The sequence below is a fragment of the Lygodium microphyllum genome, chromosome 5 (genome assembly GCF_053477565.2).
Source record: "Lygodium microphyllum isolate KBCC chromosome 5, Lygodium_microphyllum_v1.1.10, whole genome shotgun sequence".
Taxonomy (NCBI): Eukaryota; Viridiplantae; Streptophyta; class Polypodiopsida; order Schizaeales; family Lygodiaceae; genus Lygodium; species Lygodium microphyllum.
This window is the reverse complement of record NC_141139.1, coordinates 89,141,825-89,156,264: the sequence shown is the minus strand read 5'-3', so window position 1 is coordinate 89,156,264 and position 14,440 is coordinate 89,141,825. Positions and strand designations below refer to the sequence as shown.

Here is a 14,440-nt window from a genome sequence, read left to right as displayed (position 1 = left end):
TGTATCTAGTACTTTTTGTATTTGCCACTTGGCACTTGTGAATTGCTATACTATGATCCATGAATCATGATTCATCATTGCAACTAGTTTCTTTTTTTAATCCATTGTACATGTCTTCAATCTTATAAATGAAATTGGATCTTGGAAATTACTTGTGATTAGAGTCTTGGATTTACATTTTGTTTGAACCTCTCGTCATGTTTGTTGAAAATTGAAGCAAAGAGATTTCTGGTTTGTAAACTGTATTAGTATTGGATGGATAATGCCTTGTGACACTCTATCTCATGGGTAGCCACTCTCATGTTAAAACAAGTAGTATTTACTAGCCTAAACCTTAATTTTCTATGTACTTTTTAATGATCGTACCAAACACAAGAGTTTATTCTAGATTTTTTTGTGTATGTTCGGTACCGTACTAAGTCCACGGACTAGAGAAATTGACTTGACTACCTTGATGTTTAGTGAATGCCATTGATAGTTCAGCCATGATTTATGTTGAGTTTATGCTTTTCTATGGTTGTTTAGTTAGAACAATTAAGAGATAGAAGAAAGGATGCATTTGATGAGTTTCTAGCAATAGGTTTGGACTATTTTTCAGTTTTATGTTATGCTTATGTTGGCTGAAAATTTACAGTAGGTTTTGGGTATGTGGCATGGTTAAATAGCAATAGCCAATGTTGTGTTGATTGTGATGCCTTATGGAAATTCTAGTGTAGTATACTTTTGCTTTGGCACATTGCAGTGCAATCAAGAATGATTGTAAGGATTTCAAGGGGGAGGTTTGTTATTGGGATGTGAAATTTTTGGATACTTTGGCTTTGCTAGAAACATTTGATTAATTTAATCATCAAATGTGCAATGTGTAAGGCACATGTGATGCAGATGGCAGTTATTTCATGGTAACAGGCCAAGGACCTCGAGGAAGCAGCGGGTGTCAAAGGCAAAGTTGTGACAAGTCATGCTAGTTGGGTTTTAGGTATTGGTTGGTACCAATTTGGCCCTAAGACAATTAATTGGCCAATAAGTGTTAGTGGTGATGCTAGGGACTAGCACTAATTAATTACTTAATGTGTGCATGTCCAAGGGTCAATTAAGGTTGGGGGGACCACTCAGATTGGAAATGGCCTATTAATTCAATTGTGGATGGGTGCATCTAATTTTGGGCAGGGTTAGAACGGTTTTGATTAATTTTAAGAATTCAGTAATTCTGAAAATTAATTAAGTGGCTGAAATTTTTTGAAATGGGATTAGAAGGCTGCCACTTCGCAAACATATTTATACAATGGGGAAGAAGGCTGTTTGAGGGATGTGGAGTCTTCTTCAATGTATCCAAGCTATGCAAGAGAGAGAGGAGGTGCTACTAGTCAAATTCTGGACCAGCGGAGGGCCATTGATAACAGGTGATGGCAGCCAAAGGGCTCTAGGAGGCAGGTGACAACAGATTGAAGCTTCCTAGGGGTTGGCGATAGTAGTAGAAGGCTGGCAACAACATTTTTGGGCATCGGGACAGTAGGCAACTGCATTTAATACTGATCAGGGCAGGCAGCAAGCAGATTTAGGGGTTTTGTTGTGTGGAAACTTTGGATTTTATCTTTCCTCAGCGTTGTCTCACCTTTTTCAATCCATTCTTTGGTTTTCTCAGCAATTCTCAGCCAGATTTGGTGGGCAGTAGTGAAGTTTCTACGGTAAACCCTAATTTATAGTAGAAATTAGGGTTTAGCAGTCACCTTGGGACCCATGCTAGTAGCTAAAGGCATGGAACACTGAAATCAACACTTGGAATTCAAGGGATAGCCAAGGATTTCAGATGCTAGCCCATCCCATTTGATTTGGGGCAGCATTTGCCCCGTCAGTGTGGTGGCTGAATTTGTAAAAGTCTTGGGTAAAGATCAAGGGGCAAATTTCCCGAAAGTTTTGTTGATTGTTTGGTGACAGCAAGGGGTTTTGGATCAGTGGAGGAGATTAAGAAATCTCAGTTGTACACCATCCAATTACAATACAAGTTAAAGAAATACTGCAACTAGGGGCCCCAGTTTTGGGGCCAAAAATGTGTCCAATGTCAAAGAATATTATGGAAGGTATGGTAAAGTGTGCATTTCAATTCTATTGAATTTATTAATTGTTGTAATTAAGTGCTTGATTAGGCTTTACCACCCTCTCCAAAAAGGAAGGTTTGTCTAAACATTTGAGATCCAAATATAAAGTAGCACCATCTCCAAAAAGGAAGGTGGGTTTCAACATCCGAGATCCAAGTATCTATAATTAAGTGCTTGATCAAGTTTTACCACCCTCTCTGAAAAGAAAGGTTGGTTTCAACATTTGAGATCCAAACATAAAGTAGCAGCCTTAGTAGCAAGCTATTGCGAGGGCTCAAGGGTTTGTGGTCTTATCTATGTCTGGGTAGCTCCACAAGCTATGTATGAATGAGACGGACCTGGTATGAGCCTCCACAATCAGAGCTTCCTACTTAGCTGTGGCAATTTCTTGTGGGATTAAGGCCTTACATCTAATCATCCAAGAACTCATGGACACAGAGGGCTTCTACATCTATCTCTATCCATCATATATGCAGCATGATTTGCTGTTGTGGTCAAGGCTAGGTCTCCATATATATTAATGTGGATGTGACCGATATATCAGATAACCAAGCTTTTGGTGTAGGGATCTTGGAGCTATACATGTGAGCATATCCTCTCCAAACCACTCAAGGCCATGTATCCTCATGTCAATCTCGTCTTTGCTGCCCACCTCATAGGGAAAGTAGGCCTTGTGAATAAAACACCCAAATATGTATAAGAATGCACATAATTATCTCCCCTTGCGCATAAGTAAACCTTGGTGCTGATCTCCTAACCCATTGTGATGTGGTATTAAATATCATAATTGTGGTTTTACTAAGGTTGAATGAAAGTCCATTGTCGTGTGCATATGAGTATAGTACATTGAGATGTCTCTCTAGCCCCCGTGGAGAATCAGCTACTGACACAGTCGGAACCTGCCAGCTTGGAGAGAGAGAGAGAGGAATGTGTGAAAACTTTACTTCCATTTCCTATAGTTCTCTCAACTAAAGTTTAAAAGTACAGGTTTTATATGGTGTTTGAAGTGGCTGAAGGATGTTACTTGACATGTTCTTAGTTGTGCAAGTTTGACTCTTAACATGCTAAAAGTGTTGTATACAGTATACCAGAGCCAAAGAACTAGCTTGTCTTTTGATGACTCAGAATGCTTGCACTTCTTAAGCTATTGTGCTCACTCCCCGACCCCTTGGGTCAATGCTGCATCCGAAATAAACTCTTGTTTAAATGTACTTCTTTAGGCTTTTGCTAATTACTTCTTGCTCTCATTGTTGCAATGTATTCATAAAGAATCAGTCCCATTGAGTGCTTTGACTGAAGTGTCCTTTTTTGGGAATTTTGGCAGGTGCTGTGAGCTTGCAAGAGAAGACTTTGGAGAAGAAACCTGATAATGTTGATTTTTCAAAACATAGGACTGCTGTTACACTTGACATAGCCTCAAAGGAAGCAGAAGGGTTTGCAAGACCAGCTGAAAAAGAGCAGTATAAGTGTTTAGATGAGTTGATGGGGTCCTTGATAGCCAATATTGGAGAAAAGGTAGGGCTTACATGTAAGGAAAACCACTACTTTTGATTAAATCATATCATTCAACCCCTTGAAATGGAGTCTTTTGTCATTCAGGTATTAAACTAAAGGAATATTTGCATTTTATAGTGTAAAAGGCATCGGTTATAAAGAGAATGGTTAAGAGATGTTGATTCTGGTAAAAGATGTCCACATCTATGCACTTTTATGTGGGAATTGTCGGTGGCTCCTCGAATTTCTATGAGAGGGACAATGAAGCAAAGGAGAAACTCAAGTTCCATGAAGACTGCCGGGACTCCTTACATCTTCCCTGGTTTGAAGTGTATCTACCAAATTAAGGCAGCATTTTGAGGCTGTTTCTGTTCACATATCAAAACAGTAGGAGAGTCATAAACGCTGCAGGCTTGACTCGGACAGAACTACAAGACATTGTCACAGGTGGGACCTCGCTTCTAGCATTGTTGCCTGGTACACCCAGTAAGGTAGATATAGTGAGGCTATAGAGCATCAGCATACCTTGACCTCTGAGACGCTTGTTGTATCGAGAACATTCATCCCTTCAGAGGCAGATGAGATATTAAAGGGAGAGTCAAAGAAGGCAAGAGGCATTTCTAGCCACTCGGGAGTCATGCATATTTTTCTATTCAGGATCCCCTATTGCAATGCATGTTATTTTAGAGTTCTTTGGTTTGGGTCTTGCATCCTAGGTGTAATAGGTCCCTTGGAGATCCACAAATGTGCATACTCCGCCTGTAGCCCAATGCTCCCCAAGTCACTATTATCACCCTGTGAATGCTCTGAAAGACTAGTTTGAGAGTGTTTCTGCAAATTTTATGGGTTTTGCTGCTTTAGGCAGTCCCAAATTCTGTATTGCCTCCTTGTACAGTCCACATTTTGAGCATGTGACAGATACTTTGCCATAACCTGTTAAGCAATGAAAATTTTGGTGAAAATTATTGTCATTAATTACAAAGTTGTTGGCCAATTTATTAGGCTTTAGAATGGCCCTGAAAAGAAGAATAATGATACATGTCATTTTTGAGTTGGGGTAGGAATGGTGCCCACCCGAACCTGTTAAAATAAGCCAATGAGGGGACTGCTTCTCCATCCTATATCATCCCATCATTCCAAACTTCAGTGCCACCTTGCTGCCATGCAGCACTTAGCTGATCATGACTGCTGCTACAACAGAGATCTCAGCTCAGCCACGAGTGCTCCAGCCACCCACATTGCTGCTTTGTCATCATCTGGCTAATTATACCTGCCTGCTGCATAAATTAGGCCTTGCTGCATTCACTACTGTTAGAGGCGCGATGTCTACTGCTGCTCCGTCCTTACTTCTGTTAGCTCTCAAAAAGCAGCTCTTTCACCTAACTTGGCTCCTTGTGCTGTAACATTAACAAATGTGGGTGCTTGACACTCCATGATGGATGTATTTATGAAATGCTTTACGAGGAGGTCCTCACATTGGCTCATAGCATGTGAGCCCATTCATAGAGGAGGAGGTTGACTAGCGCATTTTCCACACATGCTGCTTAGGATGAGGTTGAGAACATTCATGCAATTTTGTGGGCATTGGCAGTCCTAACTGTAGTGTTGTCTCCTTGTTCAGTCCACATTTAAAGCATGTGGCAGATATTCTACTGTAACCTGTTAAGAAGTGACAAATTAGACCAAAAAACTTACTAGCTAATTAGGAAATTACAAGCCACTTTGATCAGCTCTATAGCCCCAAAAAGATAAATAATAATATATGTCATTTTCGAGTTTGGGTAGTATAAATGCCCACCTAAACTCTATCAAAGGGTGTAAATGGCCTGTACAAGGCGGTATCCTTAAGGATTAAACTCAGCTTCAAGCATTCATTCTTTGCATTTTCTTGAAATGTTAAGTCTCAAAAAGAATGAACTTATCATTGTTAAGCATATTACATTGTCTGGGGCATTTATAGTGGTATTAGAGTCTTACCCCAATACTAGTACTGATTACATCTATAGCTAACTTGTTTTCAGCCTTTGGATTGATTGTTTGACCATACTTTTTGTCTTTCAAGCAATTCAAAACCTTAGATAGGAGATTCAACCACCCGCCACCAGCAGCCACCATCTTCCCTTCTTCACACATGGCATCCTCGGCTGCTTCATCTACCCTAGCAGCCTTTGCCTGGTTCCTTGCTCAAACCGCATCCATCTTAGCACACCCCCCCTTCAAGCGCCAAAATCGCCAGAGCAAAGCTCAGCACCAATTGTCGAGTTAGAGCCAGCACCATAGTCACATGGCTCTAGTGCATCGCATGAGATTGCAGCCGATCCCTTACCACCACTAGGGGGCTCTAGTGGAGCCCCCCGGCTGATGCCTTCCCACACTGATTCGCTTTGCTCCAGACACAAAGCTGGCACTTAGGGATAGAGTGATGGCCCTTGAGGCATCTTCTCTAGCTTGTAGATTGGTTGGAGATCGCCTGCCCATTCACATTCTCAAGGACTCCATCTAGGCAGCTCTTACCAGCACTCTTGCGAGGGTCACATGTGTGGTCACTGGTACCCTTGGGGAAGGGATGCTTCAGGTTCTAGTGCGGCTCGTGTGAGTAGGTGGAGGTAGCACATACTATCAGCTTGCTTGATGTTAAGGGACAAAGTGATGGCCCTTGAGGCGTCTTCTCTTACTTGTAGATTGGTTGGATATCGCCTACCCATTCACATTCTCAAGAACTCCATCAAATAGGTTCTTACCGGCACTCTTGCGAGGGTCACACATGGTGGTACACCTAGGGAAGGGATGCTTCAGGCTCTAGTTCGACTCGCATGATCAGATGGAGGTGGCACTTGCTACCATCTCACTTGATGTTAGATCATTAGTGCTAGACTTGGATTGATGGATTGAGGACGAGGACTACTCATCACTCGGAGATGGCATTGCCATCACGATCTCTTTTTTAGGTCTGGATGAGTACTTCGCATCATATCTCTTCGAGATTGGCAATGCATTTAGCCATGTCATACGAAGAGATAGGACCTTTGCCAACGCAGTATCAGAAGGACCACAAAGGTACCCATCAATTCAAGTTATATTTCCCACAAAGTCCTTACATTCTCTTCCTTAGACGATCACAATTCCCTCTGTCCACGGGGGTGTTCTCACCTAGCCTGTCACATAGATAGGACTTGGGCCAATGCTTTGGATGTAGGATGATTAGACATCTTGCATCGGAGTGCCCCAGGACATGCTAGTGCTAGACCTCTATCAAAGATTTGTTGGGGGGGGGGGGGGTAAGACTAAAGACACAGAGGAGTGATGCAAAGTGCTAGAGATAGTGCAATGCTAGAGAGAGGAGGAGACAACGCGAGCGACACCAAGAGTGTGCATGAGGGACAGGGCAGGAGGAGGCCGAGTGTTGAGAGAGGCGGAGGGATGGTGGAGAGTGGTTAGGGACCTTAGACCACTAGCCTATACGGTGCCACCTTAGCCTCCTACGGCTTCCACAACCACTCCCCTCATTATCAAGAGCTAGAGATTCCACAATAGATCACAACACCACCATAGATAGCACCGCGGATAAATGCGATGCAGCCCATAGAGGCAGTGATACTAGTAGTGACTCAAGAGATGTAGTAGGTTGCAGATGCACCATCTCCTGGATTTCTACCTTGCCAAGTGGTGATTCTAGAGTTGATCTCATCTTAGGTACTTGACATCCAACAGGGTGAGGAGGGTGAGCGGACAGAGCGAGGTGATAGAGGACTTGGACGCATACTTCAAGAACTTCCCACCACTCCACCCTACAACAGAGATAGTAGAGAGGATACATGAGAGGGTTTATGATGGGAGTTAGTAGAGATAGGCATGGGTTGCTCATAGCGATGTTGGTTTGAGAGGCTGAGATGTACTCCATGCGGATACTCTCAAGGAACGTACGAGGCTTCGGAGCACGACACTTGAGGCAAGGCTGGAGCCTCACGAGATAGGATTTACACAAAGCATTAGTAGGAGCAGCATCTAATTTTCTCATGTTGTAGAGCACCATCTCTCTGTAGAGAGCATATCGTGTTGCCATGGAAAGCTATTGCCAAAGCCAGAGTCACACCTATTGGGTAGCAACTGTGGAAGATGTAGAGATATAGGCTGGAATTTGTATGTGTTGGGGAGTAGTGGACCTAGTTTGTACAGGATTGGGGTATTGTGATTCCAAGGAGAGCTATGTGGGTCTCAGTGAGAGTGGAGGAGTCACTTATTGGTTTGTTGGTCATTTATGCCCCGAATTGCCAGCGAGATAGGAGACAGTTTTGGACTACCCTTAGTCAATCCCTACCACAGGTGGATCATTGGATAGTAGGGGGCGACTTTAATATGGTAGAGGCTTCAGAAGATAGGAGAGGAAGTTACACGGAAACTATTAGAGGAGGAGAGTAGGCTATGTGGAGGAGTTACTTTTCATATCAAAGGCTAGAACCCATGGTTTACAATAGATTTTGGAAGGTGCATAGGCTTGCTCGAGTTCTCTAGGAGAGATAGGGTAGTGGGAGCCAGGATTTTCTCTAGGATTGACCCATTTTATGTGGACAATTGGGCCTATGAGAGGGGAGGTCTAACGGACATCATACTTGGCACGACCCTCCTGTACCACTCACCTATTCAGCTACTTCTCTTTGAGAGAGTTGGAGGATCCCACTCTGTCAGGATTCTAGAGCAGTTGCTCTATGAGGATGGTCTTAGAGATCTAGTCACACAAATATGGAGATCAAGACTCTTCTCAGTTGGATGAGTAGCTAGTGACTTGGATGAGACCTTACAAAAGATTAGTTCCTTCTTTAGGGAGAAGGCCACAAGGAGGAGAAAGGGCCTTTTAGAGAAGGAGAGATCTACTAGAGCATCATTGGTTGCCTTATAGAGGGGAGAGGAGAGATGGCCAGGGTGTTGATGGACAGTTGAGAGGATGCACATTGCCAGAGCGAAGATTGATGCTATGAGGGAAGCGAGATTAGAGTACAGGTTTCACGTGAGAGCTTCTTTCTGAACTCACTTTGGTAATAGGGTTAACGGAGATTTTTTCAGCACCACAGGGCCAAAACACTCTAGATAGGGTGTTAGGAGACTTAGGAAAGCAAATGGATCCATTGACAGGGCCCTTTTGAGGCGAACTAGGTGGCTACATAGTACTGCACAGCTTTACTTGGTCCACTACTAGGCCCCTAGGCTATGAGAGGGATAGGGAGACAGCATGGCATAGCACAAAAAAGGTGATTACAGACAAGATGAGTAGATACTTGATGGCCCATTTTATAGAGGAGAAGGTGCAGAAGGTGCTTCTAGCATTGCCCTTAGGCAAGTGTCGAGGAGAAGACGGATTGGATAAGTCCTTTTTGAGCTATTGGGATCTGATCCACTGTCAGCCTCATCTCAACTTTCCAAGAGATCATGACATCAGGGGTCATGCTAGAGAGACTTTCCAAGGGATTGATACACCTCATTCCCAAAGGTAGTGGAGACAGATATGAGTTCACACAGTGGAGACCAATCACTTTGCTTGGAATTACCTATAAGAACCTTGCAAAGGTGATCAGTCTCAAATTAGCCCCATTGATGCCAGATATCATCCACCCCACACATATAGGTTTTGTCCAAGAGCGCAACATCTTGGACATCTTCACTTTCTTGGAGTCCCTAGCTTTTAGCTCGATCTAGGAACCAGGACCTTATCATGCTACTTCTTGACTTTGAGAAGGCATACAACCTCGTCGACTGGGAGTTCTTAGAGGGTATGATGTTGAGTATGGGATTTTTGGAGTAGTGGGCTAGGGGAAGAGCAGCTCTTTACTCCTCAGCTCATAGCGAGCTTATGACTGGTGGGGCGCAGGGAGATAGATTCAGCATTCATAGATCAATTAGACAGGGCTGCCCAACAGCCCCCTTCTTATTCTTATTTGTAATAGAGGCCAAGATCTCCTTTTTGAGATATTGATCTACATGTATCAGAGGCATCAGGCTACCCATCCTTGAGTTTGAGGAGCTTTTGGATGTGGAGTTTGCGGATGACACAACAATCTATCTAGACAGGGATGAGAGTAACATTAGGGCCTTTGTATTGGCCATGGAGATATTTTGTAGAGGAGCAAGTGTCTTAATTAATTGGCACAAGTGCTGTGGATTTTGGGTATGTGACACTAAGTGATTGGAGTGGCGAACGCATGAGGATTTCACGTGGGTTCCTCGCAAGACTACAGTGAGATATCTTGGATGCCATGTAGGGATCGACATTACCTTAGAACAGTAGTTGGCACCTCTTCTCTTGAGAATAAGATAGAAGCTTCTTTATTGGAGCCCAGCAAGACTCTCACTAGTAGGGAGAGTAGTGGTCGCCAACCAAGTCCTTCTGGCGACTACATGGTACATCTCTTCTTGTTGGGCATTCTCCAGGTGATGGATCGGCTAGGTGAAGCACCTTATCAAGAACTTCATTTGGTCTGGAAGAGACGGGTGCCCAGCTAAGGAAAACATTGCTTGGGATGTCATCATAGAGTCTAGATTTAGGGGAGGGTTGGGGATTATAGACCTAGATAGCCAAAGCAAAGCCTTGATGGCTGAGCTCATTGCTAGGGGTTTGCTTCCAAATGAGGAGCCTTGGAAGATACTTTTGATAGGGAGGCTATAGGCTATGACAGTTGCACAAGGACCATGGCAGCCCAACATCCATTGGATTTTTCAAGAGATCATGACGAGGGACATAGGGAGAAGCTTTGAGGTCAAATTTGCAGCTGCTATTATCAGAGCTTGGAGATCTGTACTACTAGGGCTTCACGAACTATCCCCCACTACAGCCAAAGAAAAGAGAAGGTAGCCTCTTGTCTTCAATCACCTTTTGAGATTAGACTCCAGCCATACTCTTGGTGGACAGAGAACATACTTATCATAGGGGAGATTCTCTTTATAGGTTGTGGTATGAGTGGGAGATTGGTTTGCATTTGAGGAGTTACCTCAAGAGGCTAAGAAATAGAGACTACAGGGGCTCAGGGGAGCTAGAGTTATGATTGAGGCCATGACAAAGAGAGTTCCACCTAACTGGCAGATAGATAAAGGCACCTCTTAGACTTGGATTGTTCTCTTTTGTAGAGGGGACATTCTTCTAGGAGTCTTTGGGACTAGCAGAGAGACAATACATTTACTTTTATGGTTGAGAAGGATGGCTGTCTCTAGCAAGAGACCTCGACAAGGCAACATTCATTGGATGCTCCAGACTAAGGATTAGAGTAGTCACTCACGTTGAGAGGAAGTGACACATTGACCCAGACCCAGCCACATGTTTGGTTGATGGATGGAGATATTGGGCTACCAGAGGACACCTCTATAGAGATTACAGTGGGATCTAGGAGAGTGGATGTGGAGGGATCCGTTGCTTGATAGACCTTGTAATTGTAGGCCATCTCGGGGGCTACGCGTTGATGCCCTTTGATCCATGATCTGGGCTCCCTAGGCATTTAAACCGTCATTAAATTGTACCTGTTGCCCCTAGTGTCCTAGTGTCCTAGCACTAAGTGACACTAGGGTTAGGGTTTATTTGAGGGTTTTCTATGACGGTTAAGCCGTTAGGGTTTCATTTTTTATTATTTAAAGACATCTTGTGCCGCACAAGTGTGGCATTATTTAGTGTGATCACCTGGAGCGTTGTACTCTCTCATTAATTCCTTACTTCTCATTTGTGATCGATTATTGTTGTGCATCGATTAATTCTTTCATTCTCATTCATTTTTCATTAAATTAATCGCACAATTACTCCAAGCCTGGGCCAATAGTGGTATTAGAGCGAACTTCGTTCATCACCATCGCCGTCCCTCACAGCCATTGCCATTGAGTGCCACACCTCCACCGATTGCTACCCAGAGCCATTGCCCTTGCGTCGGCTCTATTGTCTTCTTGGCGATTGCACCCTGTGCCGCCATCTTTGCCCATTCACCTTCAACTGGCATCATCGTCCTGCTTGTTGGACATGTACGGACTATTTTTGCATGAATTGATTGTCAAAATTGGAGGTTGCCTCGGTTGGTTGTGTTAATTCTCAACATGTTGTGTAGCCTAGCCAAGTGCCAACAAGTCTTTGTGTGTCTCACCCATTAGTTGCCTGTCAGCCCTTGTTGATTGGCTGGTCACCAGCAGCTGACACGCTTGGGAGGTTGCCGCTGACACCTATCTCATACCATGTTATGTTTGCCCCATCATCGACGCATACATCATGTCACTGCTTCCTTTCCGTCGACCAGTCGACCATCATGATGACACAATGACACCACACTGCCTTTCTTCTCCCTCCTACCCATTGTGACGTCAACACTCATTCTGTGCCACATCTACACGGCAACTTGCCGCCTTTACAACGACAGATTTTTTTTAAAAAATGCCACGTCATCAAGACTTTGGCATCTTGCTCCTTGACAGCCGCAACATTTCAAAAATCGTTTTGAATAACAATAATCATTTCTCTCCCTCATTTTTCAACCAAGAGACTACTGTTCACACCAGCTACCCCTCCCAAGCACAAATTGTGGCAAATTAGGGGGTTTTTAGGGTTAAGGGTTTTTCTGAAAGTTTGGGGCTTTTCTGAAATTCATTAAATTTCATCAATATCAAGGCCGAATTCACCTTGAGGCGTGGTAATGAACATTAATTGTGTAAAAATTTTACCCAATATCTTCAATTTCTCTTCATTTTTCGGGTAAAATTTGGGGCTTTTGCCTCAATTCATTTTCTTGGCCCCTGATGTGCTCCAAAATTGTATTATTTGGCTGCTAGCCCTGTTCTTTCCCAACATTGAAGACAACTTTGATTATTTTGGTGGATTATTGTGTGAATTTTCAGTATATTCAGCTGTTGTCCACATTATTGGACCATTTCCAGCCATTAATCTCTGATTTCAGCATATTTCTGATCACCGCCTTGATCGGGTAATATTTATTTCTAAAAATGATTATTTTCTGCATATTTTTCTCTTTCCTCAGCAGAAAAACTGCAAGAGAAATTATTATTCTCCATATTATTCGATTTCACTGAGATAGATAACAATTGTTCTATCAGTGACTTACTATTATTCGAGCATCTATTTTCTCTCTCTTCACTTAAAAAATATTATTTTATTACTGATCATCACTCATGGCCAGCAATAATAATGATTTCTTGGGCATGCATTGCGTTGACGACAAGCTCAATGGCACCGATTACCCGATGTGGGCTTACATGATGTGACATGTTCTTGTCGTGAAGAATCTATGCATATAGCCCACGGCAGTGAGCAAAGGCCGGCTTGTCCAACACTGGCACCACCTCTTACTTCCACATGGCGAGGTGGCTCTCATGATGCTGAATCATTTTCTTCTTTGACAACGCCTCCCACTCAAGATCAGATTCGATGGGATGGCCGTGGCGCCCAAGCACATGCCCTAATCACTTTGTCAGTGCAGAGAGCCATTATTTCACACATTCAATCATGGAAGTCATCCAAGGAAGCATGGGATAAGCTTGCATCGTTATATCAAGTGCGCAATGAAGTGCGCATTGCTTACCTACGTAAGCAATTGGAAGACATTCGCATGGAAGGAGGAGGTAATATGGATGCCTATCTCACCCGCATCAAAGATCTTATTGAGCAACTAGTAAATATTGATAAAGAAGTTATTGAAAACCAATTTGTTTCCATCACTCTTAATGGTCTATCGGAGTCATATCAAGGTTTTGCTACTGCCTTGCGGTTGGTAACTATGGGTAGCCAAGTTACCTATAGCTTCGATCAGCTTGTGTCTCTTTTGTTATGGGAGGAGCAAAGCCATCTCAATCGCAATGCTACCATGGCAATCAAACAAGCCTTTTTCACCCATCATCGTGAAAAACCAAACGGAAGCTAAAAAACAAGGTTGCTAGTAAAAAAATAGCAAACTTTCATGCTGATCATCCTTCTTTCTCCACCCCTTCTACATTGAAGACACTCTTCCATGCTGGTCCATCCTCTTCCACTCCTTCCAAGGGTCTAGTCAACAAAGCTAAGAGGTGTAATTATTGCTAGAAAATAGGGCACAACATCATTGAATGTCGTTAGTGCATTGCATCAAAGAAGAAGGAGTCCGGTCTTGCTCTTACACACGAGACCGTGAACTATTCTTAGTTTAAGGATTATACATTTTTCATTCAATGTTAGTATTTCCTTATTTTCTATTACTCATGTAGCTTCTACTTGGTACTTCGACATTGGTGCATCTAAGCACATCACCTCTTGCCGAACATTATTTTCATCTCTCTGATGTATCTAAAGGGGGTATAGTTATGTGTGCTAACAATGCCGCTTATGTAGTTAAAGGCATTGGACATGTGCAAGTTATCTTCGTCTTGGGCACTCGACATTGCATGGTGTTCTCTATGTGCTCGACATCAATAAGAATCTTATCTCCATTTCAGTTATTTCTACTTCCAGGTTTCACGTCGTTTTGACGGCCCCTGATGTGCTGTATGTGATGGTCAGATTTCTTCTTCCATCGTCTTGATAGGCACCCTCGCTAAAGGTCTCTATTGTCTTGATACTTATGATCAACTACTTGCTGAAAATCCTATTGACATTGCCTTATTAACAAAGGAATCTTTTAATGATACACATTTATGGCATCAGAGGCTTGCTCACTTAAACTATCGAGTATTGATGAAGCTCCACTCAGAGGATATGGTCAAAGATCTTCCAAAAATTCACTTGCTATCAAATCACAGTTATGAAGGTTGTTTAATTGATAAGATGCATCGGTTCTCCTTTCCTAAGGATTCTCAAGTTCAATCCCCATCTATTTTGCATCTCCTTCACAGTGATATTTGTG

The 14,440-nt window shown here is 43.0% G+C and overlaps 1 protein-coding gene across 4 annotated transcripts in view; it reads left to right on the top strand.

The window, feature by feature from the left end:
• LOC148036112 (uncharacterized) overlaps positions 1–14,440 on the top strand; it is a 127,364-nt gene that overhangs the window by 62,382 nt on the left and 50,542 nt on the right. For all 4 annotated transcript variants that reach the window (XR_015690902.1, XM_087678103.1, XM_087678102.1 and 1 more), the window contains exon 9: positions 3,421–3,611. Coding sequence is in view for 3 of the 4 variants with exons in the window: in XM_087678103.1 (XP_087534229.1) it covers positions 3,421–3,611 (191 nt within the window). In the remaining variant the exon portion in view is untranslated. The remainder of the gene's footprint in view (positions 1–3,420; positions 3,612–14,440) is intronic.